Source organism: Podarcis liolepis (genome assembly GCF_965112155.1).
Source record: "Podarcis liolepis genome assembly, chromosome: 17".
In the NCBI taxonomy this organism is placed as follows: Eukaryota; Metazoa; Chordata; class Lepidosauria; order Squamata; family Lacertidae; genus Podarcis; species Podarcis liolepis.
The window spans coordinates 43,160,305-43,186,289 of record NC_139571.1 but is presented as its reverse complement, the minus strand read 5'-3'; the positions used below and the strand labels follow the sequence as shown (position 1 = coordinate 43,186,289).

Here is a 25,985-nt window from a genome sequence, read left to right as displayed (position 1 = left end):
TCAGAATTAAGAGGATTTCTGCGCAATCTTAAGGGTCATGTCAAAAACGTGGGGACTGAGGTGCTCTCAGATTTGCTAAACAGGCTTTTTTAAAAGCCTCTGGACCTCCACTAATCGCTAAGTGGAAACTGAGCCCTCTAGCTGAAAAAAATAAGTGAACATTTTTGCTCCATAAGGAAGGACAGGTCAAGTATATTCTAAATCCATTTTTTATTCTCAGTTACTTCAACAATGTACACAGTTTCTAGCAACAGATAATGTACTTACTATACAGACTTCCCCTCCCCTCCCCACCTTGTCTCATTCCTCCACTTTTTGGTGAACCAAGAATTTGCAGCAGCACAGCAAGTTATTTTTCTAACACTGAAAAACAGACACAAAACAAGGAGACAAAATATATATGAAACTGAACTGGCCAGTTTTAGGCAGGTACAGCACAATAAATAGACATCTTTATTTCAGATATAGTTCGTAAAATTTTACAGCATCCTCTTAAAGTATCGGTTTCATAGGCATGAAATGCTACAGCACAGTACAGTCAATTAGGTTTTCAGCAAAAGTGGGTTTTGCACAAATCATTCATACGCCACGCTTGAGGAAACTGACACTCAATGCAGAACCAACAATAATGTCAAGATGCAGTTAGGTTTTAACTGGCATTTAACTTAAAGACAAGATACGCCTGGGGGTTAGGAACCTAGAAACTTCCTGGCAATGTTATTTTATTTTTGGGTGGAGAGAGAGATGGAGCATTTAACTTGTACAAGTGTCACCTGCAATTATAACCATTCTGCAACTCTGTTAAGTGGGTTTTCTGCTGTTTAGAATAGGAAACTGACCCAGAAGGGGCATTAGGTCTTTTTTGCTAGGAACCCGAGTTTTTGCAGCAGTGACACAATGGCACTAGATGTTTATTCAGTGAAAACTAAGGTTCTTCTTCATTATTGAAACTGTAATCAGAACATGAGCACCAGGAAAAGTAACGAACTTCTCCAAGGTGAGAAAATACTACCCTGCACACTAGAAGGTAACTGAGCAGTACTGCTCACATGTCCTGCAAGACAAGACTAGCAGAGCAAACGTCCCAAAATCATCAGCTCTGCAAAATGACAAATTCTCTATATTCTCTTACTCCCCCACAGGGATGGGGAAACCTATAGGCTCCAGCTGCTGTCTGCCTACAACTCCTATCATTCCTAACCACCAGCCATGCTACCTGAGACTGATGGGAGCTGGAGTCCAGTAAAATTCAGACAGCCAAAGGCTCCCCATCTAGAGATGGGAAAGCCTGGGAAAAATCTGAAAAATTGAGGGGGGACTAGGTCCCCCCCATTCCCCCCCCAAGCTGTCGTCGTCCCCCCGGAAAAACGGCTTTGGGGGGAAAATGACCCCCCCAATTTTTCCATTTTCCCCCGGACCTTCCCATCTCTACCCCCATCCCTACCCTATAATGTTAAGAACTACTGTTCCGCTATTCCAGTGATTGAAATAAAAACAAAAATCCAAAGTAAAAAATGTGTGGCTTCCAATTTTGCTTTAATTGTTGCGGTAACTGCAAAGAATAACGCAGGCAAGGAGGCAGAGGAGAGGACTGCTGCCTTGTCCCACTGAAAAACAATGATGAAGTTTCTGCCTTGTCCCACTGCATATAGGCAAAAATATATATTAAGCTGCAGCACAGAGATGTGAATTAATTTCTGTGTTTGGGGGTGGAGATGCTCTAGGAAGGGAGTGGAACCTATTACTAGCTGGAAGCATCCATTGTTGAGTAATAAATGTAATTTGTATTTAAGGAAAATTGTGCTTCCTCAGATAAGAGGAGCAGAAAGATTGCCGCTGGGCACTCCTCTTTGCCCCACAAGCCTGCAAATTTTCAACACACTGGATGAAACAGGAAAATAGTGAAATAATATTGTAGCTAAGTAATTTATAGATTTGATTGTTTTCAGGGTAGCAGCAGCAGCAACAGCATTAAAGTACAATAAATAAATCCCATCTCTGATGCATCAGAATTGCCTAAACTGAATAGCAGTAATCCAGGAAAAAGGCTTCAAGTGCCCCAATGCCATCTATACCTATACAGCAGCATATGTGGGTTTTCTCTCTGTCCCAGAAAAACTCTTGATCTCCCCTGGTTCTCTTCCAAAGAAAGGGAAAATGCCGGCTAAGAGGTCAAATCTGGTAAAGGAGACTTTCAGCCTCACAGGGACCTTTACAAAACCTGTTTTACGCTCTTAAGCTCAGATTTACACACACAAACACACAGCTATCAAACTAAATGGGAATGTTTTCAAAGATAAAAGGAAATCTTCAGTGAAGTGTGCATCTTCTATCCATGGAAAAGCAAGAAGACGGAGATGAGGAACACACTCAGTTGGGGCTCCAGAAGAGTCGTGACTCTAGTCTTCCAAACTGCGGAATGCATTCTGCATGTCTTCAAAGAGCTGGGCGTAGTCTGCTTTGATCTTGGCCTCTCCATCTTTCACTGGGTCCTGAAATTGGACAGACCAAAACTCAGAAATTGCTGGAGCTTTGTGGTGCTTTGTCAGGAAGGAGGTTGCCTGGAGTGTTTCCTTCCTAGGCAATTTCTACCCCCAGTGCCCATATATGAGCTTACATTTATCAATACAGTGGTGCCTTGGCACTCAAACAACTTGGAACCCAAACACTGCAAACCTGGAAGTAAGCGTTCCAGTTAGAACTTTTTTTCAGAAGCCGAACGTGCTTCATTTTGAGTGTTACGCTTCCAATTTGAGTGCCACACTTCCGATTTTGGTGTTACGCTGAGGTCTGTCTGTTTTTGTGATTTTGCATTTTTGTGGCTCTTTTTTTGTGACTTTGTGGAACCCAGTTCAACTACTTATTGATTGATTGATTGATTGATTGATTGTCTGCAGTACATTGTTTATTGCTTTCATTTTATGGATCAATGGTCTTGTTAGATAGTAAAATTCATGTTAAATGGCTGTTTGAGAGGTTGTTGTTAATCGTCTGGAACGGATTGCTTTACTTTCTATGGGAAAGTGCACCTTGGTTTTGGAACACTTTGGTTTTGGAACGGACTTCCGCAACGGATTAAGTTTGAGAACCAAGGTACCACTGTAAGTGGAAGGTATTCTACTCTCCTCTTCCCATTGGACTGAGGTAACACAGTTTTAAACTACTGTCTGGATGGAGTAGAAAAAAGCAACACTGTCAGCGTGGACAACAGCCATGTTCATCCCAGAAACAGCCAACTGCAGCCATGGCAAGACTAGTCTAATCACTGATCTCAAATTGATAAATGAAATATGGCTTGTTGTCAGAGGAGAAGAGAATGGGGATCACTGTGACCGCTAATGTAGCCCTTTCCTTAAGTTTTGTTATTTTTAAAAAGGCTCACCTGGAGACAATTTTAATCTTACTTTATAGCTCATGTCAAACGACCACATAATAACACAATGGCCATTATGCTCATTTGCCTTCAGTAGTAGTAAAGCTCTGCTGGATTAAATATTAATTACCTCTGGTCTATTTTTGTGGAATCCCGCAATGTGTTTTAAGTTTTTACTCTGCTAACTATACATTGGAATCTGCTCTGGCTCAATATTGAGTAGAATTCTATGACACAATAACCTGCTGGCAGTGGGAGTGAAGAATGGAACATGAAAATTGCCTACTGCATCTTTTTGTTTTCTCTTAAATATAAAAACACAACACTGCCAAGTTGGGCCTCAAATGCTTGCCAAGTTAAATAGGGGGCATCCTGACAATGTCCTCACGCTACCCAAAAATGGACACCACCTAACACACAGCCAGGAGAAGGAATCTCGGTTTGTTTTGCTGTAACTCTCCCTCACGCAGAGGACATACCTTGAATTTCATTGATGTGAGTCGGTAAAGAATCTCATTCATGTTCTCTCTGATGATGGCCCAAGTGATCTTATTGTCACTCTGGGCAGTGGTCTCAACTGCTCGACGTGCCATATCATAAAAGGCGATCATGTTGGACAGTATTCCCACTGTCTTATAAAATGGGCAGAACCTAACAGAAAAAAGCAGAGAAGGCTTGCAAGTCCTGTCTAAAGGGTGCATTTGTGAATGAACAGGGTGAGCCTGTGACCTGGACTCAAGAACTAAAGTATCATCATAAAAGAATGGCCAGGCTGCCCAGATAGGGCAATCAGTGACAATTAACAGATATCCCGGCAGACAGGATTTCTGCTGTAGACCGCCTCCTTCTGCGATGTATGTATGATGTTTTGGGGGGTGGTCTTGGGCTACAGGGTGGGCAGTTTCAAAAGTCTATATAAGGGCTTGCGCATCATTGTTCAGGGTTCTCCTCCCTCCTGCGTGTGGTGAGTGGGGACCCTGTTGCAATAGTTCCTTTAATAAAGATCAGGCTTACTAGCCGCTTTGCTTCTCAATATTCTCTGGGTGGCCCCTGCTTTCTCCTACCAACAGGGAACCCACTTAAGGACTCTATATGGGCTCCGTAATATCCCATAAGGGAAAGGGAGCAGTTTTTCTTATAACACTACCATAAGCTCAACAGATTTCTACAGGTTAAGGAGTTCCAGGGCAGCTAATCAAATCTGAAAGCTGTTCTGGCTCCTGCTTTCTGGAGATGACATTTTATTCTTGGCAGCAGATGAGTCATGGAACAGCAAACTGCTGCAGGAAGAGACCAAAATTCTAACGCCCTTCTTCGCCCATGAAAGTTGACTGGGAAAAGTCTAGCATAACACTGTCTACTTCTTCAGTGCCCATTTCAGCTCCTGAAACATCAGAAACTCTTGTGAAAATAGCTGCAAACCTGTCATATGGAGTGTAGCCATTCTGTTGCAGGAAGTCATCTTTAATGAGCTTGGCAACTTCCAATGTAATTTTGTCTGTTTCTGCCAAGGAAGCCTAGAAGTGAAAGAGACTCGTTAGCTTCCTGGCTCCCTGCTGCTCCTGATGTTACAGGTTCATTTATTTTTATTTTATTTTAAAAATTCTCTAGTCCACCTGTTACTGAATCATCTGTCCGCCGTATTTCCCAACTACAACTTCTGTTCCGGCTTCTGATAACCTCCTCATCTCTGGACGCTTCTCATTTACTCACTGCCAGTCCTTAACTGCTCACTCTAAGCCTTGTTTTGCCAATAAGGGAGAAAAATCCCCTTTGAGAGGGAGCGTATCACTTATAATCTGCGTACCAGCACCTACCACTGTTTTAGGTAAAGGGACCCCTGACCATTAGGTCCAGTCGTGGCCAACTCTGGGGTTGCGGCGCTCATCTCACTTTATTGACCGAGGGAGCCAGCGTACAACTTCCGGGTCATGTGGCCAGAATGACTAAGCCGCTTCTGGCGAACCAGAGCAGCGCACGGAAACGCCGTTTACCTTCCCGCTGGAGTGGTACCTATTTATCTACTTGCACTTTGACATGCTTTCGAACTGCTAGGTTGACAGGAGCAGGGACCAAGCAACGAGAGCTCACCCCGTCGCGGGGATTCACTGTTTTAGATGCTAACTAAAATGTTTTAGTACTGCCGCTATCCTCGCCCACGTCCTTCACCCACCCCATTGATGCCAAGAGGCAGGCATTGTCGCTGGACTGTATTGCATTATCCCACAGACATGCCTATAGGAGTTGAGAATATGGAGGAAAAATGTCTCCCCAAAACATTGCTCCCCCTGCTGCTCCTCTACTCACCTTCCCCACCAGCTGAACAATCTCTGCAAGATCCTCCTCTTCCTGCAAGATCTCCTTTGCTTTAGTCCTCAAGGGGACAAACTCTGGGAAGTGCTTGTCATAGTACTCGTCTAGAGCGCGCGTGTACTTGCTGTAGCTGATCAGCCAGTTCACAGATGGGAAGTGCTTCCGCTGAGCAAGCTTCTTATCCAAGCCCCAGAACACCTGCCAAGCAACCAGGCTTTTTTATTCATTTAGTCAACTTACAGACGGCTTGCTACACAATGCGGGTCTCTCTCCAAGCAGTTTGCAATAAGAAATCAGAGACTCTAAAATAACCAGGGGTCAAGGTCTCTAAAACATAGAGCAGAACAATACACACATACAGATAATAAATCACCACTGATAAAAAAATCGTTTTTAAAAGAAGAAATACTGACTTCTGATACAAACTAAAAACAATAAACAGTATAATCGCATGATCCAGAGATCAACTGTTGAGAAACCCCCAAGCGAAAAAGGCCATTTTTCATTCAGTGTCTAACACCGTCCAACAGTTGACATACCAACTGAAGCTGACTCCTTGCTACTGAGGTCATCTAATGACTACAACTGACCTTGAGGGTATCCTGAAACTATGTATAAGAGGGAGTGCAAAGGTAAAGGGGACCCCTGACCATTAGGTCCAGTCATGACCGACTCTGGGGTTGCGGTGCTCATCTCGCTTTATTGGCCGAGGGAGCCGGCGTACAGCTTCCGGGTCATGTGGCCAGCAGGACTAAGCCGCTTCTGGTGAACCAGAGCAGCGCACGGAAATGCAGTTTACCTTCCTGCCAGAGTGGTACCTATTTATCTACTTGCTCTTTGGCATGCTTTCGAACTGCTAGATTGGCAGTAGCTGGGACCAAGCAATGGGAGCTCACCCTGTCGTGGGGATTCAAACTGCCGACCTTCTGATCGGCAAGCCCTAGGCTCTATGGATTAACCCACAGCGCCACCGGCATCCCAGTCAAGAGGGAGTGTAACCCCATCCCAAACAGGAACTTTCCCAACTCTTGAACCCAGGAACCATTCACCATAAGGATTCAATTTCAGATGATTGGCTCTCGTCTAGCCCATCAGCCCAGGTAATGAATGGCCCTGTCATGATTCAGATGTTAAAGAGAATCCCTCAAATATCAGCTCCCCTCGCCTTTCAGGGTCCTGTGCCCTGGATATCAGCTGCGCCAAACTTCTGTTGCCCTCTAGCTAGGCAGAGTCAGTCTTGGGGTGGAGGGAAGACCCCGCTCCCCTTTAATGGGGTACTTGCTAGAGAATCTTGCCTATCAGCCCAAGAGAAGGTAATTCCCAGAAATAAGTGCTGCCCAACCACTAGAGAAAGGCATTTGGCCAAGACCCCAATGAGCCACTGTTGATAGTGGACAACGCTGGGCTAGATGAATCAAGTCACTGGGCACAGGCAGCAGAAGACCACTGGAAAGTGAAGCTTGCGTTCGGTTAAGGAACCAGAACCTTAGCCTACCTGAACGATGCCCAGAGTAGCAGAAGTAACAGGGTCAGAGAAGTCGCCGCCCGGAGGAGATACACTGAGCACAGATAGGAAAGAAGGAAAGAGAGAGAGATGTCAGTGTTTGTAAAAAATAAAAATAAAAGTTCTGACCTCCCTTTGTCACCTCAGCCTGCTCCTCGGACCCTTGTCGGCATAAAAGAGTCCATGGGAAGAGTATCCTTGCAGAGTACTTTCTGCTTTTATTTTTAAAAGACTTTCTGCAAAAAGCGACTGACCAACTGTACACACCTCAACACCAGCAGCTTTCACTAACTAACTAACTAACTAACTAACCAACCAACCAACCCACCCAACAACAAACTAACATTTCTCACTCTATATATACAACCCAGTGCAGGCCACTGACTCATGCTGACCCAGCTTTTTAAGCATTAAAGAAATAGCGGCCAATTTTTAGCCGTGACACGAAAGAGAGAGAGAGAGGGAGGGAGGGAGGGAGGGAGGGAGAGAGGCATGAACAGCAGTAATAGACATTTCATGGGGAACGGCAGTTGTGTGACTGGGCAACTCGGTGCTCAGATTTGCACCCACCACACAACTTCTTCTGAAACGCAATCTGAGACAAGGGGACGGGGAAAATACCAAACCCAGATTTCATCCTTGATGCAGTGTTGTAAATCATAGTCTAGCATGAACCAGATGTTGCAGAAATAAGCCCAGTCCTTGGTGCCATACCAAGGGTTAAGACTAATTCAGTGCAGTTACACACACACTCAAGCCACATTTACCATTTTACTCCTTTCTAGACCACAATGAAAATGTATCTATGTGGCGCGTAAGAACTCAAAGCATAACCATGAGATCAAAGCGAAATATTTGAAAGAAGCCGGAACACAGAACGGGTCACCTGACAAGAAGATTATCAAACACAATAAATGTAATTCAGTAAAAACAAGAGATCCACAGCAGTCTATGTCTCAGGATCAGATCCACCCCCAGTGACACTCTTCAGCTCTTCATAGAGCAATGCCCAGTAAAAGTCTGGAAGGATAAAAATGTTTGTGTGGTGTCAGAAAATAGCCAAAATCTTGTGAAGGAGGCTGTTCCATAGTTGGGGTGCCACCACAGAAAAGGCCCCGTCCCCACACAACGTGCTCCAGGAATAGGTAGGACAACAAGGGCCTCTTCAGCAGATCTTAATAGAGGGGGAGGTTGATACAAGGAGAGGCGCTCCTAATATTTTAATCAGGTTTAGGGAACCAGCGGCCCTCCAGCTGATCTGACAACAACTCCCATCATCCCTGATCATTGACCAGTGCTGGCTGGGAATGATGGGACTTGTAGTCCAACGACTTGTTGAGGGCCACAGGTTCCCCATCCGTGACTCACTCCTTTTTCGAAGCTGCAGTGAAAATCAAGTAGGCTCAGCGAAAGCAGCCATAACACAGACACATCAAAGCTGACTGGGTCAGACTACTGAGACTCTAATTTAAGACCTTTATCCAGTTTTGAAGAAGAAAGCACAAAGAGATAGGGTGGTTATCCCTACTCATTAGTTTTCCCTAGAAATGGCATGGTAATCCTACAGGTTCGAATTCTGACACGGGTGCTGCATAGTTGGTTCCACTAAAGCAGCTGGCTCTGGATTCCACCTTCCCTAGCATGGCAGAGAATCTGCAAACTGAAGACTGAATGTCTCCCTCTGGCTTTGTCATCTTCCACTGACTAGTCCTGGGCTTGGCCTTCCCTGCATTGCTTCCTATGACTAAACCCTTGTGCCATTGTGACCCTGACTTCTCTATTTCCAGCCTCTGAATCGCCTTCCTTATGTAGCTCCTTGGGGAACAGGGAATGCTCTGCTTTGCCCAAGACAGACCTTGCAAATCCCAGCTGAAGAAACGAAGGACCAAGGGGCTTTGCCATACTTACGCTCCCACAATGCTGACGCTCCCTTCCCTCTCTGGGTTCCCCAGACACTTCACTCTGCCGGCCCGTTCATAGAAAGAAGCCAAGCGGGCGCCGAGATAGGCTGGATAACCGCTATCTGAACGTCAACACAGAGAAATGGAAAGTTAGCTTCCCCAACCACAGGAAGGTTCAGGGCCTTTCTTGGAGAAGCCGCCCAAGGCGGACGTCAGGAGCGGAAGGCCTACCAGCAGGCATCTCAGCCAGGCGTCCCGAAATTTCTCGAAGGGCCTCCGCCCATCGGGATGTGGAGTCAGCCATCATACTGACATTGTAGCCCATGTCGCGGAAATACTCAGACAAGGTGATCCCTACAAAAGAACAAGAATTGCAGGTCAGAGGGGGCCACTAGGGGCACCTTGGAAGATGGCCGACAATACTATCTCTCCGGCTCACATGAGGTAATTTAGGGGCTGATTATGGGAGTACATCAGCCTCCCGATTTCTTCCCAGGGGATGGGCACATATCTTCTGGAATGGTGAGGGGAGGGCAAGGAACTGAGGTAGAGACAAGGTGCATGTAAAATAAATATCCATGTCAGTCCTCATCCCTTGAACTGCACAATGGGGATCTCTGATCCTAATGAAGGGGCCTAGAGTGCCAGTATTTGGAACAGAAGCCACTGGCACTGGGGTGGGAGGGAGACAGGGTACCTGCCGAAACTCTGGTCTAGCTCCAAAACCTTCCCAACTGAGGCTCTGCCCAGGCAGAGGGACTGCAGAAACCACAAAGGAGAACCAGTGGGAGGTAATTTACCACAGGCACCAATCTCTTCTACAGCAAATAGCAAGCCTTAAGCACAGAGTAAAATCCTTAATGATAAACTTAAGGACTGTCTGCACTGCCTTGGGCTGAAAAACCAGGAAAGAAGCACGAGCCCCAAATAGCCTTTTGTACTCTCAGCTCTTACCAGTGTAGATGGAAGCTTCCCTGGCAGCCACAGGCATGTTGGAGGTGTTTGCTACCAGAGCAGTTCTCTTCATAATGCTTTCGACCTTACCATCCACCTCCATTGTCAGCTGCAAAGGCAAGAGAAACACGACTGAAAACCCACTGGAAAATATGCAGGTAATAAGAGGCACAAAACAGGGTTGCAAATTAATTGGTCCAAATCAGAGGCGATGATATTTAACTATGATGAAGATGAAAAATAAAAATAACAAGAAATTTTGAACAAGAGAATTTCAACAAATTAAAGAAGGAAATTAAGGAAAAGCTGGAGGAATATAAGAAAATGAAGCTTTCATGGTCTGGAAGAGTAGCGATAAATAAAATGAAAATTTTGTCTAGAATAATTTTTTTATTTAGAATGCCACCAATTAAGATATCGGAGACAGAGATAAAGGGTTGGCAAAGTATGATCAATAAATTGTGTAATGTTGATAAGAAACCTAGAATCAATAAAAGAAGATGGTATAAACCCCAGAAACAGGACTGAATCTGCTGAACATAATAACCCTATCTGGGCATTCGCCTTATGTGTGAAACCTACATGCATATATACATATACATATACAGAGAGAGAGGCAGACAGACAGACAGACAGACAGACAGACTGCACACAAAACCTCCACAGGTAGATTAAGCACCCTGCTCCAGACCTTCGCTATCCTTGAGTGGGGATGAGAACAGAAAGCTGGAGGTTAACATACTCAGCCCCCACTCTCCCTGCTCACGTGTTATGTTTTACATGAGAGCAGAACATCTAAATAAGGCTAATGGCATGAATTCTTCTAAATGTAGGCATGAAGGGTCATCAGTAGACACGGAAATTCAATTACAGCAAGAGTCCTAACTGGACTGCTTCAACATTTCACTTCCAAACTCATGGTTGCCCTATATTCACATGTGCTCCAAGGTTTATGGAGAAAACTAAAATGGAATAGTAAGAGTTCCCCTTATAGCTTTGTTTACTCAATTTAAGTCAAGCTTAATCGACTTGGACATTAATCCCCTCCCCAAATCCACATACTTTGCTTAGATTAGAACTGCATTGAGGCACGAAGACCACCGTCTACATTTTGCTTGAACATCATTTCCATACCCAATACTGACCTCTGGGAAGTCTCTGAGGACTTCAGACATTTCATTTCCTCGTTCCCCACAGCCTACGTATATGATAACATCGCTGTTGGAATATTTGGATAGAGACTGAGAAATCACAGTCTTTCCGCAGCCAAAAGCCCCAGGAATAGCCGTTGTGCCTCCTTGAACACACCTAAAGGAAGAATATAGACTGGATTAGTATTTTAACTTGGAGGGAAAGACACAAGGGACAAACAGATAGAAGGGAAGTGCAACATATATTTTAAAACTGGCACAAGCCCCAAGATTTAAAGAGGACATGTTGAGTCTGACCATTTAAGGTATCCTGCCCTACTCCAGCAGTATTTAAAATGTCAGAAGAGTAGCTGTACCCTGTGAGCACTCTTAATGAACGTTGAAAGCCACTTTGGAGCTCTTTCAGCTAAAGAGTGAAATAAAAATGTTTCAAAGAAATATGGGTCTGTTATAGCAAAAGCAGCAAACAGAAACCTTTGCTCTTGCTTCTATGTAAACTGGCAGTTTGCATGGGCTGTATATGTTTGCTCGTTCTTGCCAAACCCTTTTCTCTCTATATGCAATGTTTTAAACGGAAAACACAACCGAAGACGTGGTTCAGCATTAATAGAAAGATCTTCCGCTTTTTAATATTAAAATCTTTATCATGGTTTTAGTGCTCTAAGCATTGCACATACCGTTATTCCAGTTATGCTGCCAGCGACAGTTCTACTATACATAACTGGAGAACTTTTCTTCTACTAAAAGCAGCAGCAAAAAACAGACTTTGCAATCATGGTTGCTACTTACGGAAAGAGTGCATCAAGGACTCTCTGACCAGTTAAGAGAGGGTGATTGGCGGGCAACTTTTCTGTGACAGGGCGGACTTGCCGTACAGGCCAGACCTGGACCATAGTGAATTTCTCCTTCACTCCCTCAAACTCCAGCTCCAACACAACATCCTGAAAGAGGGCAGTGAAACCAAGAACAAACAAGATGTGCTGGAAGCTCTGCTGGCAAAAAGTCAACTAGGACGATGGCATGCTGCTGACTTCAGCAAAGTCACATTGATATTAAAAAGTGGGGTCCTGGCATCATTTATAGTCAGTAGACAGGAAGCAAAGCGGTCTGCTGGTGGTGGTAAGTCCTGCGTCAAGCCACTTCTGCAAGCTGCCTCCATGACGGCAATTTTGGCATCCCTCAAGCAACCCTTATCTGCCAGGAATTTGTGGGAGTCAGTAGGACTCCCTGGTGGTGGAGAGACAGAGGGAATTTTACCAAGCCGGGTAACCTGTCTCTTCCCTGCCCAAGAGATTGCATATTCTGCACAAGTGCTGAGGCAGTGCTTGTAGAATATGGAGATCTGCTGGAAGGGCCACAGTTGTCTATACAGAGGGCATAACAGAGTGCATGGCCTCATAACAGAGCACTGGAGTTTTTCTTGCACACTAAGTGTATCAGTGAAATTGAGTCTATCGTACCTTCACCGCCTTCTTCCCTAATCAGGCCCATTTCTCTCTCTCTCTCTCTCTCTCTCTCACACACACACACACACGTGTCCTGGCTGCTGTGAAATCCAGCCAAGGCAAGAACGCAGGTGCTGGAAAAGGGAGAATGAGAGCAGAGTTTTTCTCTAGCTCCACTGCTTCCCCCTACTTAAAACACAGACCTGCAGAGACTCCATCGTCTGAGCAAGCGCAAAAATTTATGAAATGGGAAGTGTTTCCTCCAGCGTACTACCATGTCTGATACAGTTCACACAAAACCTGGCATCATGAAAGGACAAAACATTAGGCAGCGGAGAAAAACTTATTATTTGCAGAAAAACTTACAGACGCGTCGTAATTCCCAGGTGGAGCAATGTAGGTCACCGTCCCCCTGTTTCGCGGGGGCAGCATGATCTTGTGTTTGATAAGAGAGTTTTCAGTCACTAGGCCATAAATGTCACCGCCTGTGATATGACTGCCAACCTGAAAGTCAAAGAAACTGCTAATATTAATATACAGAGGTATTATATGTCCACAGTACAAGATGCATTAAAAACATTATGGATACCCAACTGCAAAGTGGGTCAATTCAGGTTGGTCAGCAGCGCTGCCAAAATACAATCAACAGCAAACATGTTCTCCGTAACTTACCCGCAGGTTTTTGACAGGCGAGAAGTCCCATTTGAGATCTCTGCTCAGAGCTGTCACGTTTACTCCTCTGGGGATGTAAATGCTCTGGGTTTGAGTGCTGATGTCTGACAGAGGCCTCTGAATACCGTCAAAAATGGCTCCCATGATTCCGGGGCCAAGCTCCACCGAGAGGGGCTTGCCAGTACGAAGTACGGGGTCTCCTACAGAAACACCAGCTAAACAATTGGTTAAGGAAGGCATCCTAAAGGTGGTGTCAAGCTAACTAGAAATGTATTAACTGGTTCACTAACCAATTACCCTTCATGGTGGGCCACAAAAAACATCTTGCAAAGGAACTTCAGGTTTCAGCCAACGGCTCCCATTCTGGGAGGGAGAAAAACATTTTGGTGAGGCAACAAGTACAGTCGTACCTTGGTTCTCAAACAGAATGCGTTCCGAGAGTCCGGAACTGTTCGAAAACCAAGGCGCGGCTTCCAATTGGCTGCAGGAGCTACGACGGATGTTCGGCTTCCAAAAATCGTTCAAAAACCGGAACACTCACTTCCAGATTTCGATTGTTTGGGGGCTGATTTGTTCAGGAGCCAAGGCATTTGAGATCCAAGGTACGGCTGTATTTTCAGACATTCCAGAGAATAGCAAGAATGTTGTTTCAACTCCAGAGGTCTTTGACTTAACATAAACCAACTCAGAGAGTTTAGCAAGCCAATGTGGTTCTGAAGGTGGGCAGAATAAAGGTTGGTGCTATTTTTGCCTCCTCTTGGGAAAAAGGAAATGAGTCGCAGGCCATACTACAATGAACTGTATAATTCTGATAAACCAACTGTGATATGAGTCTCTCTAACCTTCTACACATCATCCTTGTTTTGCTTACTTGTTTATACTTGTAATTTTCAAATACAAAATACAATTGTAAACCAAGAAAACTTTAATAATAATAAAAAAGAGCTAGGGTTTTGTTTTTTAAAAAATACAGAATACAAAATGAATTGCTCAGTTCCCCAGGCAGATAGGATTATTCCCATTATGGATGGGGTTGCACTTGCTCTTAGGGATCAAACTGGAAGTAATGCCAGACCAAGAATGGTGTTCTGTTGTCTAGGCAAGAACTTTGGCCCAGAAGCTTTGGCTGGTACACCAAGTGCACCCACTACTTGAAACCAAGGATCTTGGCTCCCACTGAAGTCATCATCCTGTTTTCATTTTTACTCTACTCAACACACCCTTGACTGGCAGAAATCACACACCAGCTGAAAGGATACAGGTTTCCTCATATACCTGAATAGTTGCCATGTCCCCCTCCAGCCGGATAATTTCTCCGACAAGCTCACAGTGGCCAACTCGTACCAATTCATACATAGCTGCACCTGCCATGTTGCAGGCAGTGACAACTAGGGGAAACAAAAGAAAGAGTTGTTGCTGCTATTGATATTAATCTTTGCATCTTTATTTTAGATCTTATGATTTATATGGAAATGTTCAATTTGGTTCTGTACTTTTTGATGCCTTGCTTTAGAACTAATTTTGCTATGTTTGTAATTTTGCAAGTCGTTTCCGTTTTGCAAGCCGTCTCGAGCGTGGGTTGAACTGTGGAAAGGAGGGTCTACAATTAGAATGATGCATGTATGTTCCTTCCTTAAAGAGAGGTGGGTGCCAGGAAACAGGGTGCCAGCCTAGCCTTCTCCCTGGCATGCTACTTTGTAGAGCAATTTTTGTGTGTGTGCAGAGGAGAATACTGTCATGAGGTCACAGAACAATAAAGATGGAAAGCTGGAAAAACCACAAAGTCTAGTCCAACCCCTGCAATGCCAGAATCTTTCACCCAGCCCGGGGCTCGAACCCATGACCTTGAGATTTGCAGTTAAGACAAGCAGTAAGGCCAGCAAGAAAGGAGATGGCTGGTGGATCCTAATGTCACAAAAGCTCTGATTTTTCTCAAAAGCAGGGGGTGGGATCAATCTATGCAGATTTGCTCTTCCTTGAGAAAGGGGGCATTTAAGGGACTCAGGTGAGAGGATGCCGGTTCCCAAATAACTCCTATCATCCTGTCCAGAGCTTCCAGACCATGCCTCTCCTGGACACGACTATGGAGGACAGTTCTTTCTAAGCACCATTTCACTGCTGCTCATTTAAAGTACACATACCAAGGGCACTTACCGGGTCCTGAAACTCCAAAGACATAGCCAAAGGCATCCTCTCTGTCTTCATCACGTACTTTGGGAAGTTTGGAGAAATCCATCTTTACTGTCCAGCTAGCTGAGAAGAAGGGGGGGGGGGAGAAAAGTCTAGTTTGCATGTTCGGTTAAAGGTAAAGGGATCCCTGACCATTAGGTCCAGTCGTGACCGACTCTGGGGTTGCAGCACTCATCTCGCTTTACTGGCCGAGGGAGCCGGCGTACAGCTTCCGGGACATGTGGCCAGCAGGACTAAGCCACTTTCTGGTGAACCAGAGTAGTGCACGGAAACGCCGTTTACCTTCCCGCTGGAGCGGTAACTATTTATCTACTTGCACTTTGACGTGCTTTTGAACTGCTAGGTTGGCAGGAGCTGGGACCGAGCAATGGGAACTCACCCCGTCGCGGGGATTCGAACCGCCAACCTTCTGATTGGCAAGTCCTAGGCTCTGTGGTTTAACCCACAGCGCCACCCACGTCTCTTTGTTCGGTTAGCCTACATCAAATCACAGCAAGGCCACTCACAATTAGCGCACAGTGGAATCCCCCCACATTACATGCATTCTCTCACTTTTTGAGTCTGAATCTTGTGTTCCCCCCACAACTGTCAGTTAAGTAGCTGAGCAACTATGTAGGACTGTATACCAAGGTTCTTCTGCATCTTGAAGTGCATACGAAATCTTGCCATGAAATAATCAGAGTGCTAAAGAACTCAGAAATATTCTTTTCAGTTCCCTATTTTAGCTGCTGATCTCTGTGGAATGCCCTTCTGGCTTGGACTCTTTACAAAGACTTGAGGAATGAGATTATCACCCCTCTCTTATTGTCCATTCCGGGTTGCCTAGCCACTGCCACAGCGTCCTTTCTCCTGGCAGATCAAAAGGAGCAGATGACAGCAAAGGTTGCAAGGTTTTTAGCTGGGGCAATCAGAATAAGGTCCACTATTTGACTGCTGATTCTGGAGCCTAAAGTGTGTTTCATATAATCGACTTTTTATTTCTGTTCTTTCTATATTGCACTGCTGTTTTGTTGCTATGGCCGATGGCTGACACAAATAAAGATTCATTCAAGAAGGATATCTGTGAAAATCTGCGGGTACACAATATGCAATCACAACTGCTAGCTCAGCAGCCCTGGAATGTATTTGGTGTTGAGGAAGCTCTCAACACTATTCAGACATAGCTACAAAATAAGTGTGCTTATGGTTCAAACATTTGTTGCAGGCCTTCCTTTGTGCTGATCTAAAGCATCACCAAGATAGCCTTATACAACCCTGGCTAGCTACAAGTGTTAGAAATTAGCCAGGCGCCAGGCGCGTTTTGCTACTGGCGTGGGTCCGGTTGCCACCACATGGGGGATCTCTGGATGCCAGGTTGGCAAATGACATCACAATCTGGCTGGACCCCTTTCTTAAGCAGGTAAGCAAAAGAGCTTATTTATCACATTTATATCCAAACTTTCCCCCCTCCAAAGCATAATTCAGGAGTTACTCCAGAACAGAGGGTGTGGAGAAAAACTATGAATAATTAGCACACTGTGAGAAAACACTCTGCCCATAAACAAGAAGGGAGTATATTATGGTAACATATTTGGGTTTTGACCCTTTCAGCGGGTTCCTCTTTCCCTTAAACCTGTTTTTAACATTCCCACTATTTTATGAAGCTATCCACTTACAAAGGTTACACACTGTTTTGGAGATCAGGAAATGGGAGTTGCAGAGTTGAATACTGTACACACATTTCTACTACATTCTTTAAAGAATTCTGCTACAATAAACTTAAAACACATTTTCACCCATAACATGGCATGTTGATTGCCTGAGATCAATTTTAGCCAAACCAAATAACCATTTTACAGTGCAACGCCTAACAAGAGAGTTACCTTGTTTAGCTCACACTGGGGAGTCCAATATGTTTTGACCTAAGATTTTTTGCAACAAAATCTGAATCAGTTTGAAATTAAAATCACATGTGTGTCGCAACCAAGATTCTCGTCCGAAGCAATCACCCAGAAAGCAATGCATGGAAAAATACGAAAAGGTCCATACCTTAGGGGAAGCAACGACAACAACAAAATAATCCACCAGTCTTATGAAGGAATCCAAACACAAGCTCTAAGGAATCAGGAAAAAGCAAACGATTTGCCTTCCTGGCTCCGAAGAGATAGGAAAAAAGGCATTTCAGGAAGACACAGCAAAGAAAAGATTGTCACCTGACCAGATGAGTCATCCATCCCTCCCCAAAAGGACTGCTGCAATAGCAAGTCACGTTGCTCAAGGCCCAACTAAATTTAAAATGTGCTCTTTTTGAATTTCAACATACTCCGTCGTGCTAAGGCTGAAAGCAAAATCAACTCTCAGTCACAAGCTGTTTGCGTGCTTGGGCAAGACCCAAAGAAGAAGAGACACACTGTTTTTGCTATCTCAAGAGCTCATTTATAAAATGATCGAGTCAGAAAATAAAATGCCTCTGTTTTATTGCATTCTTCACTTCTGCAGAACTAATGAGTCACTGTCCAGTCTAACTGCAGCAATTACCTTGTGGAGCAAGAATGGGGACCTGGTGACCCTATGAAATTGTAGTCCAGGTAAAGGACCCCTAGATAAAGGGGTCCAGTCTAAGTCCAGTCAAAGGCAACTATAGGGTTGTGGCGCTCACCTTGCTTTCAGGGCGAGGGAGCCGGCGTTTGTCCGCAGACAGCTTTCCAGGTCATGTGGCCAGAAGGACTAAACTGATTCTGGTGCAACGAAACACAGTGACGGAAGCCAGAGTGCATGGAAACACTGTTTATCTTCCCGCTGGAGTGGTACCTATTTATCTACTTGCACAGGCGTGCTTTCGACCTGCTAGGTTGCAGGAGCTGGAACAGAGCAACGTGAGCTCACTCTGTTGCAGGGATTCCAACCGCTGAACTTGCGATCGGCAAGCCCAAGAGACTCAGTGGTTTAGATCACAGCGCCACCCATATCCCTTTAAGTCCAGGTATGGCAGAAACATTGCCCACACATTCGCTCAGAATATGTTTTTGAGCTGTAAAACACTAATTCCACACTTTATTGCAATCATATATGAACAAATGTGGTGACACAACCAGGCACTGGTCCAGACCTGCTTAGTTGCAGCAAGGTGGACTTCATGTGCTTTCAGCTTATACCAATGGGGACATCCAGATTTTATTACAAAACCTTACTGCTCATGAGGGGTTGCTATGTAACAAAAGAAGCTGCCCCTCCCATTACTACAGTGGTACCTTGGTTCTCAAACTTAATCCAAAGAGTTCCAAAACCAAGGGGCGCTTTCCCATAGAAAGTAATGCAAAACGGGTTAATCCGTTCCAGACAATTAACAACAATGCTCAAACAGCCATTTAACATGAATTTTATTATCTAATGAGACCATTGATCCATAAAATTAAAGCAATAAACGATGTACTGCAGTCACACAATCAATCAAGCAGTAGCTGAAGTGGGTATCACACAGTCACAAAAAAAAAGAGCTGCAAAAACAGAAATGCAAAATAAATAGCAAAAGGAGACAGACCTCAGTGAAACACTCAAAACAGAAGTGTGGCCCTCAAAATGGAGCACATTCACCTTCCGAAAAAAGTTCGCAAACCGGAACACTTATTCCAGGTTTGCAGTGTTTGGGTTCCAAGTTGTTTGAGTACCAAGGTGTTTGAGAACCAAGGTACCACTGTACTTTGCTAATAAGCCTAATCCAAAAATATCAACGCTGCCTAAAGCTAAGGAACATCATGACAACTGAATGACCCAATCTGCAAGCCCGATTCTTCCAAGCCTTTAGGGAAGGATAGCTCTAATTCTCCACTGTACTACAGCCAGTCCAGGCACTGCCAAAAAATAGTTAAATCCAAGCCATCATATACACATTTTGAACCACATTCTTCCTTTAATGACTTCAAGTACAAATTTGGTGGTGTGAACTAATGTGATACAATTGCCTATTATGCATTTTGTCCTCTCCTTTATAATTAAAAAGCTAGTTCAAACTCCCACATAGAAAAAGTTGTAATTTTCAGTCAACAGACTTCTCCTTCAGCATTCAGTATCTTAGACTGTTTGAATAATTGGGGCTATATGCATTGACAGAGGACCAAACCGTTCTCGGCCATTTCTAAAAACTCCTGCAACACGACACTAGAGACAATTGTTTCAGAAAAGACCAAACCTAATCTTTCTAATTTGGTTCAAACTTCGCCCCAACCCAGACACACTAGTTAGATCAGAAAGAATGATTAACAGTGAGTGACTAACAGTGAAACATACATGAATTATTCTCTTAAGTCTATTGCTTGGCTTGAGTTGTTCCATTCTACCATACAACAAACTGCTTTGCAACTAAAGGAGAATCAATTTTCCCAAGGCAAATTAAGCATTAAGTTGATGGAAAATACTGACGTTACTTCCTCCACTTCTCAATTTGTTCTCTATTGAACTTTATTAAGACAACAGGAAATAGAACTCAAGCAGCTATTTGCATATACAGGAACAATCAATTACACCATAGGAAGCCAATGGTGTTTAAATGGGGGAGGGGGAATGTATGAACATATTACGTACTGCATATTATTGTGTAGCCTTTTAAAAATGAATTCTGGATCACCTGCATAAAGAGAAATTGTACCAAAAAAGGCAGAATATGTTTTCTAATTACGTAAAGCTCTGTTCAGATATCAATATAAAGTAAGATTACATCTATCAATTTAAGAGCCCCCATTTTCAATTTCCAAATGCACAATAAGCAAACCAGGCTTTAGAGAAGCTTCTCGTCTTTCATTTTCTGTTCTCTCAGCTTAAGCTCATTCAGACACCACACCAAAATATAATCAGTGCAAATGATGGCTTGCAAGCCCACCTCCAATCATGCTTCTATTTTGGATTAACAGGTAATTGCAGACTATAGTTTGTCAGTTCAGACTTCCTATCACAGCTAAACATTATTAGCTGTAGTTTGGCACGGCACCAGGGCTGGATTTGGGTCTGATGAGGCCCTCAGCTCCTGAAGGTATTGGGGCCCTTCATATGTCCAGCTGTCCTTTGTCAACAACAAATTGTCACTGTTTTTTGTGTTGAATATATGCTATATGGTAATTTATGGACCAATACGTATCTAAAGCCCTTTGCACATGTTGCCCTGCAACCAGTCCATGCAGAATGTAGGCACCCTATATATAGAAAGGAGCAAACCAGTGATATTTTAGGGAGCAGGCTAGCCCATTACTTACATCATAGGAGCCAACACAACATAAAACACTGTTGCTGTAAGTAGGTTTTATTAGTTTTTTATTTTATATTTTGGAAATGTACAACCAGAGGCTCCTGCCATAGCCGCGCGCCACCTCTCCAGCCGGGAGAGGGTCGCAGGGCTATGGTGTCTTCACTCCATAGGACGCACACACATTTCCCCTTCATTTTTGAAGGGGAAAAGGTGCGTCCTATAGAGTGAAAAATACGGTAGATTACAGCTAAAAGATGTTTGAGGTAGAAAAGCCCATCATTATAAAGGTGAGATATAATTAGGATATTAGCACATCATGAACTTTCCCGGTTTGTTTTTTATTGAGCAATTTCATATTCTTTACAAAATTAATATGGTAATTATCAACAACATCAGAATAAAAGAAGGAAGAAGCAAACCCTTACAGCGGGTGAACTGGAAGAGGAACTTACAAAGAAATATGACTCAAGAAAGCAAGCCAAGCCCCAAGCTGCAAAGGGAGGCATAGCTATAAAAAACCCCACAGATCACTAAATTAATCTAATTGGAAATGTGAACTCCTTCTTAACCACCAGACCTTGAGCAAAAGCAACTCAACCACCAGTCATGCCAAGGAAAATATTACTATGAGCAACTGTCATATTATCCAGCATTTGACTGCGGCTATTCCCAATACCTTGACAAAAATGATTTTACCTAGGAGCAGACAACTCCTCATTGTTCACAATGAGCCCCAAATCAGAAACATAAGAAAAAGCCAGCTTCTTGGCATGGTTTTAAAAAGAGATAATTAAAAAGCTTTCTTCCAGCCAAATTTCTCCCCAGCTTTTTGAATTCTGTATTAGAATAATAATAATAATAATTTATTATTTATACCCCACCCATCTGGCTGGGCTTCCCTAGCCACTCTGGGCGGCTTCCAAAAAAATATTAAAATACTGTAATCCAATCTTAGAGTTGGAAGGGACCCCGGGGTCATCTAGTCCAACCCCTGCAATGCAGGGATCTCAGCTAAAGCAGCCAGGACAGACGGCCATCCAACCTCTGCTTAAAAACCTCCAAGTAGGTAAAATGTAAAGGAAAGGAACCCTGTGAAGTTAATTCCAGGCAAGGGCGACTATGGGGTGCCGCGCTCATCTCGCTTTTCAGGACAAGGGAGCTGACATTTGTCCACAGACAGCTTTCCGGGTCACGTGGCCAAATAAGAAGAGTCCACAACCTGAGCTTATTTAGGGAGAAGCATCCCACTCAGTCTCCTGGACCTCTCAGCAGCTCGTAAACATCCTTAAAGCTTTCCTGAGCTAAGGTGGTTTCATTCCTACCTGAGCTGACAAGAGACCGCTGCTCAAAACCTGGGCTCGTTTAAAAGTGCAGGGGGACAACTATGGTTATGTAAACACATAGGATTTGAAGTGCCCAGGGCTCATTTTTTCAGAGCACTTTTGCACATACAGTGGTACCTTGATTCCCGAATGACTTAGTTCTCGAACAAATCGGCTCCCAAATGCCGCAAACCTGGAAGTGTTCTGGTTTGTGAACGTTTTTCGGAAGCCAAACATCCGACGTGGCTTCCGATTGAGTGCAGGAAGCTCCTGCAGCGAATCAGAAGCCGCGCCTTGGTTTTTGAATTATTTCGGGAGCCAAACTGACTCCCGGAACGGATTAAGTTCGAGAACCAAGCTACCACTGTAACACTTTGCAATTGTACATATATTTGCATGATAATGTTGCCTTAAGCAGGCGTTTCTATATATGCTGTCTGTATGTTCACGAAGTAGTGTGGATCAGTCTTCTCCCCTCCCCTCCCTTACTCTATCCATGCCCCCTAAGTGATGGAAAGAACATAGTTCACTGCACCCTATGCAGTTTCTTCCTTCCTTTCATAAAATAGTGCATCTGCCTATATGTTAAAATATTAAACAGAAGTGCTTCAGGTGCTGCCAGCATCAGAGGGGTGGTGAGCGACTACTGGAGAAAGGTCTTTTTTAGTGTGAGACACCCCAACTGCAGAATACTTTCCCCAGGGAGACTCACCTTCATGTCTGAGACCCTTTATTTCCCCAGGCTTTTAACCTAATCAGTTTTATCTCTGCCGATTATTTCTCTGCTCCACTTTAAAACAATGCAACACCACCATTTTTTTAATTTAAAAAATGTGTTTCCTGTAATTGTTATAAACCACCTGGGAACCTATTGAAGGTCAGGGTGCAAGCCCTTTACAATACACACCCAGAGACACAGATGCATTGGGGATCTACCTCTGCTCTTTCGCTTTTACAGTATTTTGTTCTCATGGCTGCACATGGGTAGTAGCTTGCTGCAGTTCTCATTTATGCACCCCTCCTTCTACAGTGTCAGTGGCCACCACACATGCATTCATTATCAGGCCTCATGCAACACATCGAAATGTCAACTGCAGTGTTACGTGAAAGAGCAATTTTACGCAAGCAAATGAATACAGAAAGTGAGTCTTATTTACACAACAACAACAACAACAACAACAACACCCTAAGAACAACACCACCACCACCACCCAAAGCTCCTCAACCACAGATTTCTAACTAAAACAGCAAAGACATAATTGAGGCAAGGATTTCAGAGGAGGGAAATGCCCCACCTCTGTAGTGATATGAGCTTTCATCCTGTTTTTCTCTGTAAGCTGCCTTGAGTCCCGTCAGGGAGAAAGGTGGGGTGCAAATAAATATGATGGTGGGTTAGTGACCAGCTGCAAGATGTTTTTTGTTTGTATCCGTTTGATTACGAGACTTCCCCTGCTGTTTGGTGCCATCTCATCAGCAATAAGCACCCAAAACACCGCCATATAAGCCCCCCGTTTTTTTGAACTGGCCTAGAGGAGAGGACAAACCTAGACAGCATCTTAAAAAGCAGAGACATCACCTTGCCAACAAAGGTCTGTGTAGTTAAAGCCATGGTTTTCCCAGTAGTGATGTATGGAAGTGAGAGCTGGACCATCAAGAAGGCTGATCGCCGAAGAATGGATGCTTTTGAATTCGGGTGCTGGAGGAGACTCTTGAGAGTCCCATAGACTGCAAGAAGATCAAACCTCTCCATTCTGAAGGAATTCAGCCCTGAGTGCTCACTGGAAGGACAGATCCTGAAGCTGAGGCTCCAATACTTTGGCCACCTCATGAGAAGAGAAGACTTCCTGGAAAAGACCCTGATGCTGGGAAAGATGGAGGGCGCAAGGAGAAGGGGACGACAGAGGACGAGATGGTTGGACAGTGTTCTCGAAGCTACCAGCATGAGGGAGGCAGTGGAAGACAGGAGTGCCTGGTGTGCTCTGGTCCACGGAGTCACGAAGAGTCGGACACGACTAAACAACAACCCCTAGGGGTGGCACTGAGGACCCTTTGCCTCTGAGCCCTTTGCTCTCCTACTTTCAAGGTTTGCTGGGTTCTGGGAGAAGGGGGTCTGGAATGCCTTCTAAAGACACTATGTCCGTCAGCTGTCACCCCCCTTGTGCTTCCTCTTCCTGCTCCTCCTCTCCCATTATTTTCCCAACAACAACAATAATATTTGCCCGGTCAAGTATTATCCCTCTCAGTGAAGTCAGTGATTGGATAGGAAACTGACCCCCCCCCCTTCTTGCCCAGCTTGGAATGGCAGACCTTGCAGTGGTGCAGCACATCTCAGGCAGTGCATGAGCCCCACGTGAGAGCAGAAGTCAGATGCTGAGACACACAGTGTGGACTCTCTCTGGCCCTCTGCCCTCGCAAATAGCCAGGACACGACTAGATGACTCAACCACAACAGAAAATCATAGAATCCTAGAGTTGGAAGAGACCAGAAGGGCCATCGAGTCCAACCCCCTGCCAAGCAGGAAACACCATCAGAGCACTCCTGACATATGGTTGTCAAGCCTCTGCTTAAAGACCTCCAAAGTAGGAGACTCCACCACACTCCTTGGCAGCAAATTCCACTGTCAAACAGCTCTTACTGTCAGGAAGTTCTTCCTAATGTTTAGGTGGAATCTTCTTTCTTGTAGTTTGGATCCATTGCTCCGTGTCCGCTTCTCTGGAGCAGCAGAAAACAACCTTTCTCCCTCCTCTATGTGACATCCTTTTATATATTGGAACATGGCTATCATATCACCCCTTAACCTCCTCTTCTCCAGGCTAAACATGCCCAGCTCCCTTAGCCGTTCCTCATAAGGCATCGTTTCCGGGCCTTGGACCATTTTTTTGACCAGAGGTGAGGAGGGAGATGCTGAGCCTTTGCTCCTCTATGGGGGGGTTGGGGGTGAGGCGATATTCCGCCCTCTTTGAGGGGCCCCGGAGAGAAAGGCGCCCTTCAGCGCAAGGGCGAGGGGGGAGAAGGGCTGACGGGGCGGGAAGGAACCGTGACACCTCCTGAGAAGCCGGTCTCAAGGGAGGGAGCGTCGCGCGGAGGGAGCCAAGGGCGGCGAGGCGGTACCTCACCTCACCTCGGTCGAATGACTGGAGCAGCTCCGCGCGCAGTGACTCGGGAAGCGGCCGACTGCCGACTGCCGACTAATCCTGCAGGCGCCTCCGGAAGTGACGCGAGAGCACTTCCCGTCGAGCCTCTCGGGCTTGGGAGGACCTTCTCGCGGCGCCTGCGCGCTTGGGGCGGCAAAATGCCGTAAAGGAAATCAGGGGCGGGGCGCCGCTGAGGTTGCGACAGCCTGGGAGGGCGGGGGCGGCGGCGAGGATGCAGCCTTGACGGCTTTGCCTCACAGACGGGCGTTTAGCCACGCAGAGGTACGAAAAGGACAGAGGTGCGCATCGTCCGGCCAGAGAGCGAGCTTCCGGGTTCGCGTCGCGCGCCATTGACAAAACTTCCCCGCAGAGTGAAAGCTGCCCGTCGGCGGAACCGGGGGGGGGGGGAATCCAGGATTTCATCACAGCTGTTTGAACGCTAGAGTGCAACGCCCAAATAAAAGAAGCAGAGAGCGGGGCTTGGTATCTTTTTTTTTTTAAAAAAAAGCTCATTTCGTGTGAACATTTTTTAAAAATTAGGTTTTTAAACATTGGGAAATGGCCCTCCCAAAATAAATGCAAAACCAAAGCAAACACTTTCATGCGCTTTTACACAAGCGCGCGCACACATACACATTGCTGTTTTTCCTGGGGACACACATGGGGTACGCACACCCCTAAACATTGTGTGAATCTTTGTACTTTTGTCCATTTAATGTCTTTATTTTTCACGATTTGAACTATAAAATGGTGGGGGGGGGGGAGCACTGCATATGCCTACACAAGTTTAATTAAATATGCATTAAA

At 44.9% G+C, this 25,985-nt stretch overlaps 2 protein-coding genes across 6 annotated transcripts in view; both read right to left on the bottom strand.

Moving 5' to 3' along the window:
- LOC310696464 (tumor necrosis factor receptor superfamily member 1A-like) overlaps nucleotides 1-25,985 on the bottom strand; it is a 78,573-nt gene that overhangs the window by 38,537 nt on the left and 14,051 nt on the right. The gene's annotated exons all lie outside the window — the stretch shown is intronic.
- On the bottom strand, nucleotides 192-25,329 carry ATP6V1A (ATPase H+ transporting V1 subunit A). 5 transcript variants are annotated; one of them, XM_083481803.1, is made up of 15 exons: nucleotides 25,161-25,329; nucleotides 15,468-15,566; nucleotides 14,573-14,701; nucleotides 13,314-13,528; nucleotides 13,008-13,145; nucleotides 11,986-12,137; nucleotides 11,191-11,353; nucleotides 10,046-10,154; nucleotides 9,323-9,445; nucleotides 9,099-9,213; nucleotides 7,182-7,245; nucleotides 5,681-5,884; nucleotides 4,796-4,890; nucleotides 3,853-4,024; nucleotides 192-2,492 (listed from the first exon to the last, which is right to left on the bottom strand). In XM_083481803.1, the coding sequence occupies exons 2-15, from the start codon at nucleotides 15,547-15,549 to the stop codon at nucleotides 2,400-2,402; spliced, it is 1,854 nt and encodes a 617-aa protein (XP_083337929.1). In that variant the 5' UTR covers nucleotides 15,550-15,566; nucleotides 25,161-25,329; the 3' UTR covers nucleotides 192-2,399. The 5 variants fall into 5 exon arrangements, with proteins under 5 accessions (XP_083337929.1, XP_083337930.1, XP_083337927.1 ...); XM_083481804.1 differs by having other exon boundaries at nucleotides 15,468-15,562; nucleotides 25,161-25,271; XM_083481801.1 differs by having other exon boundaries at nucleotides 25,166-25,271.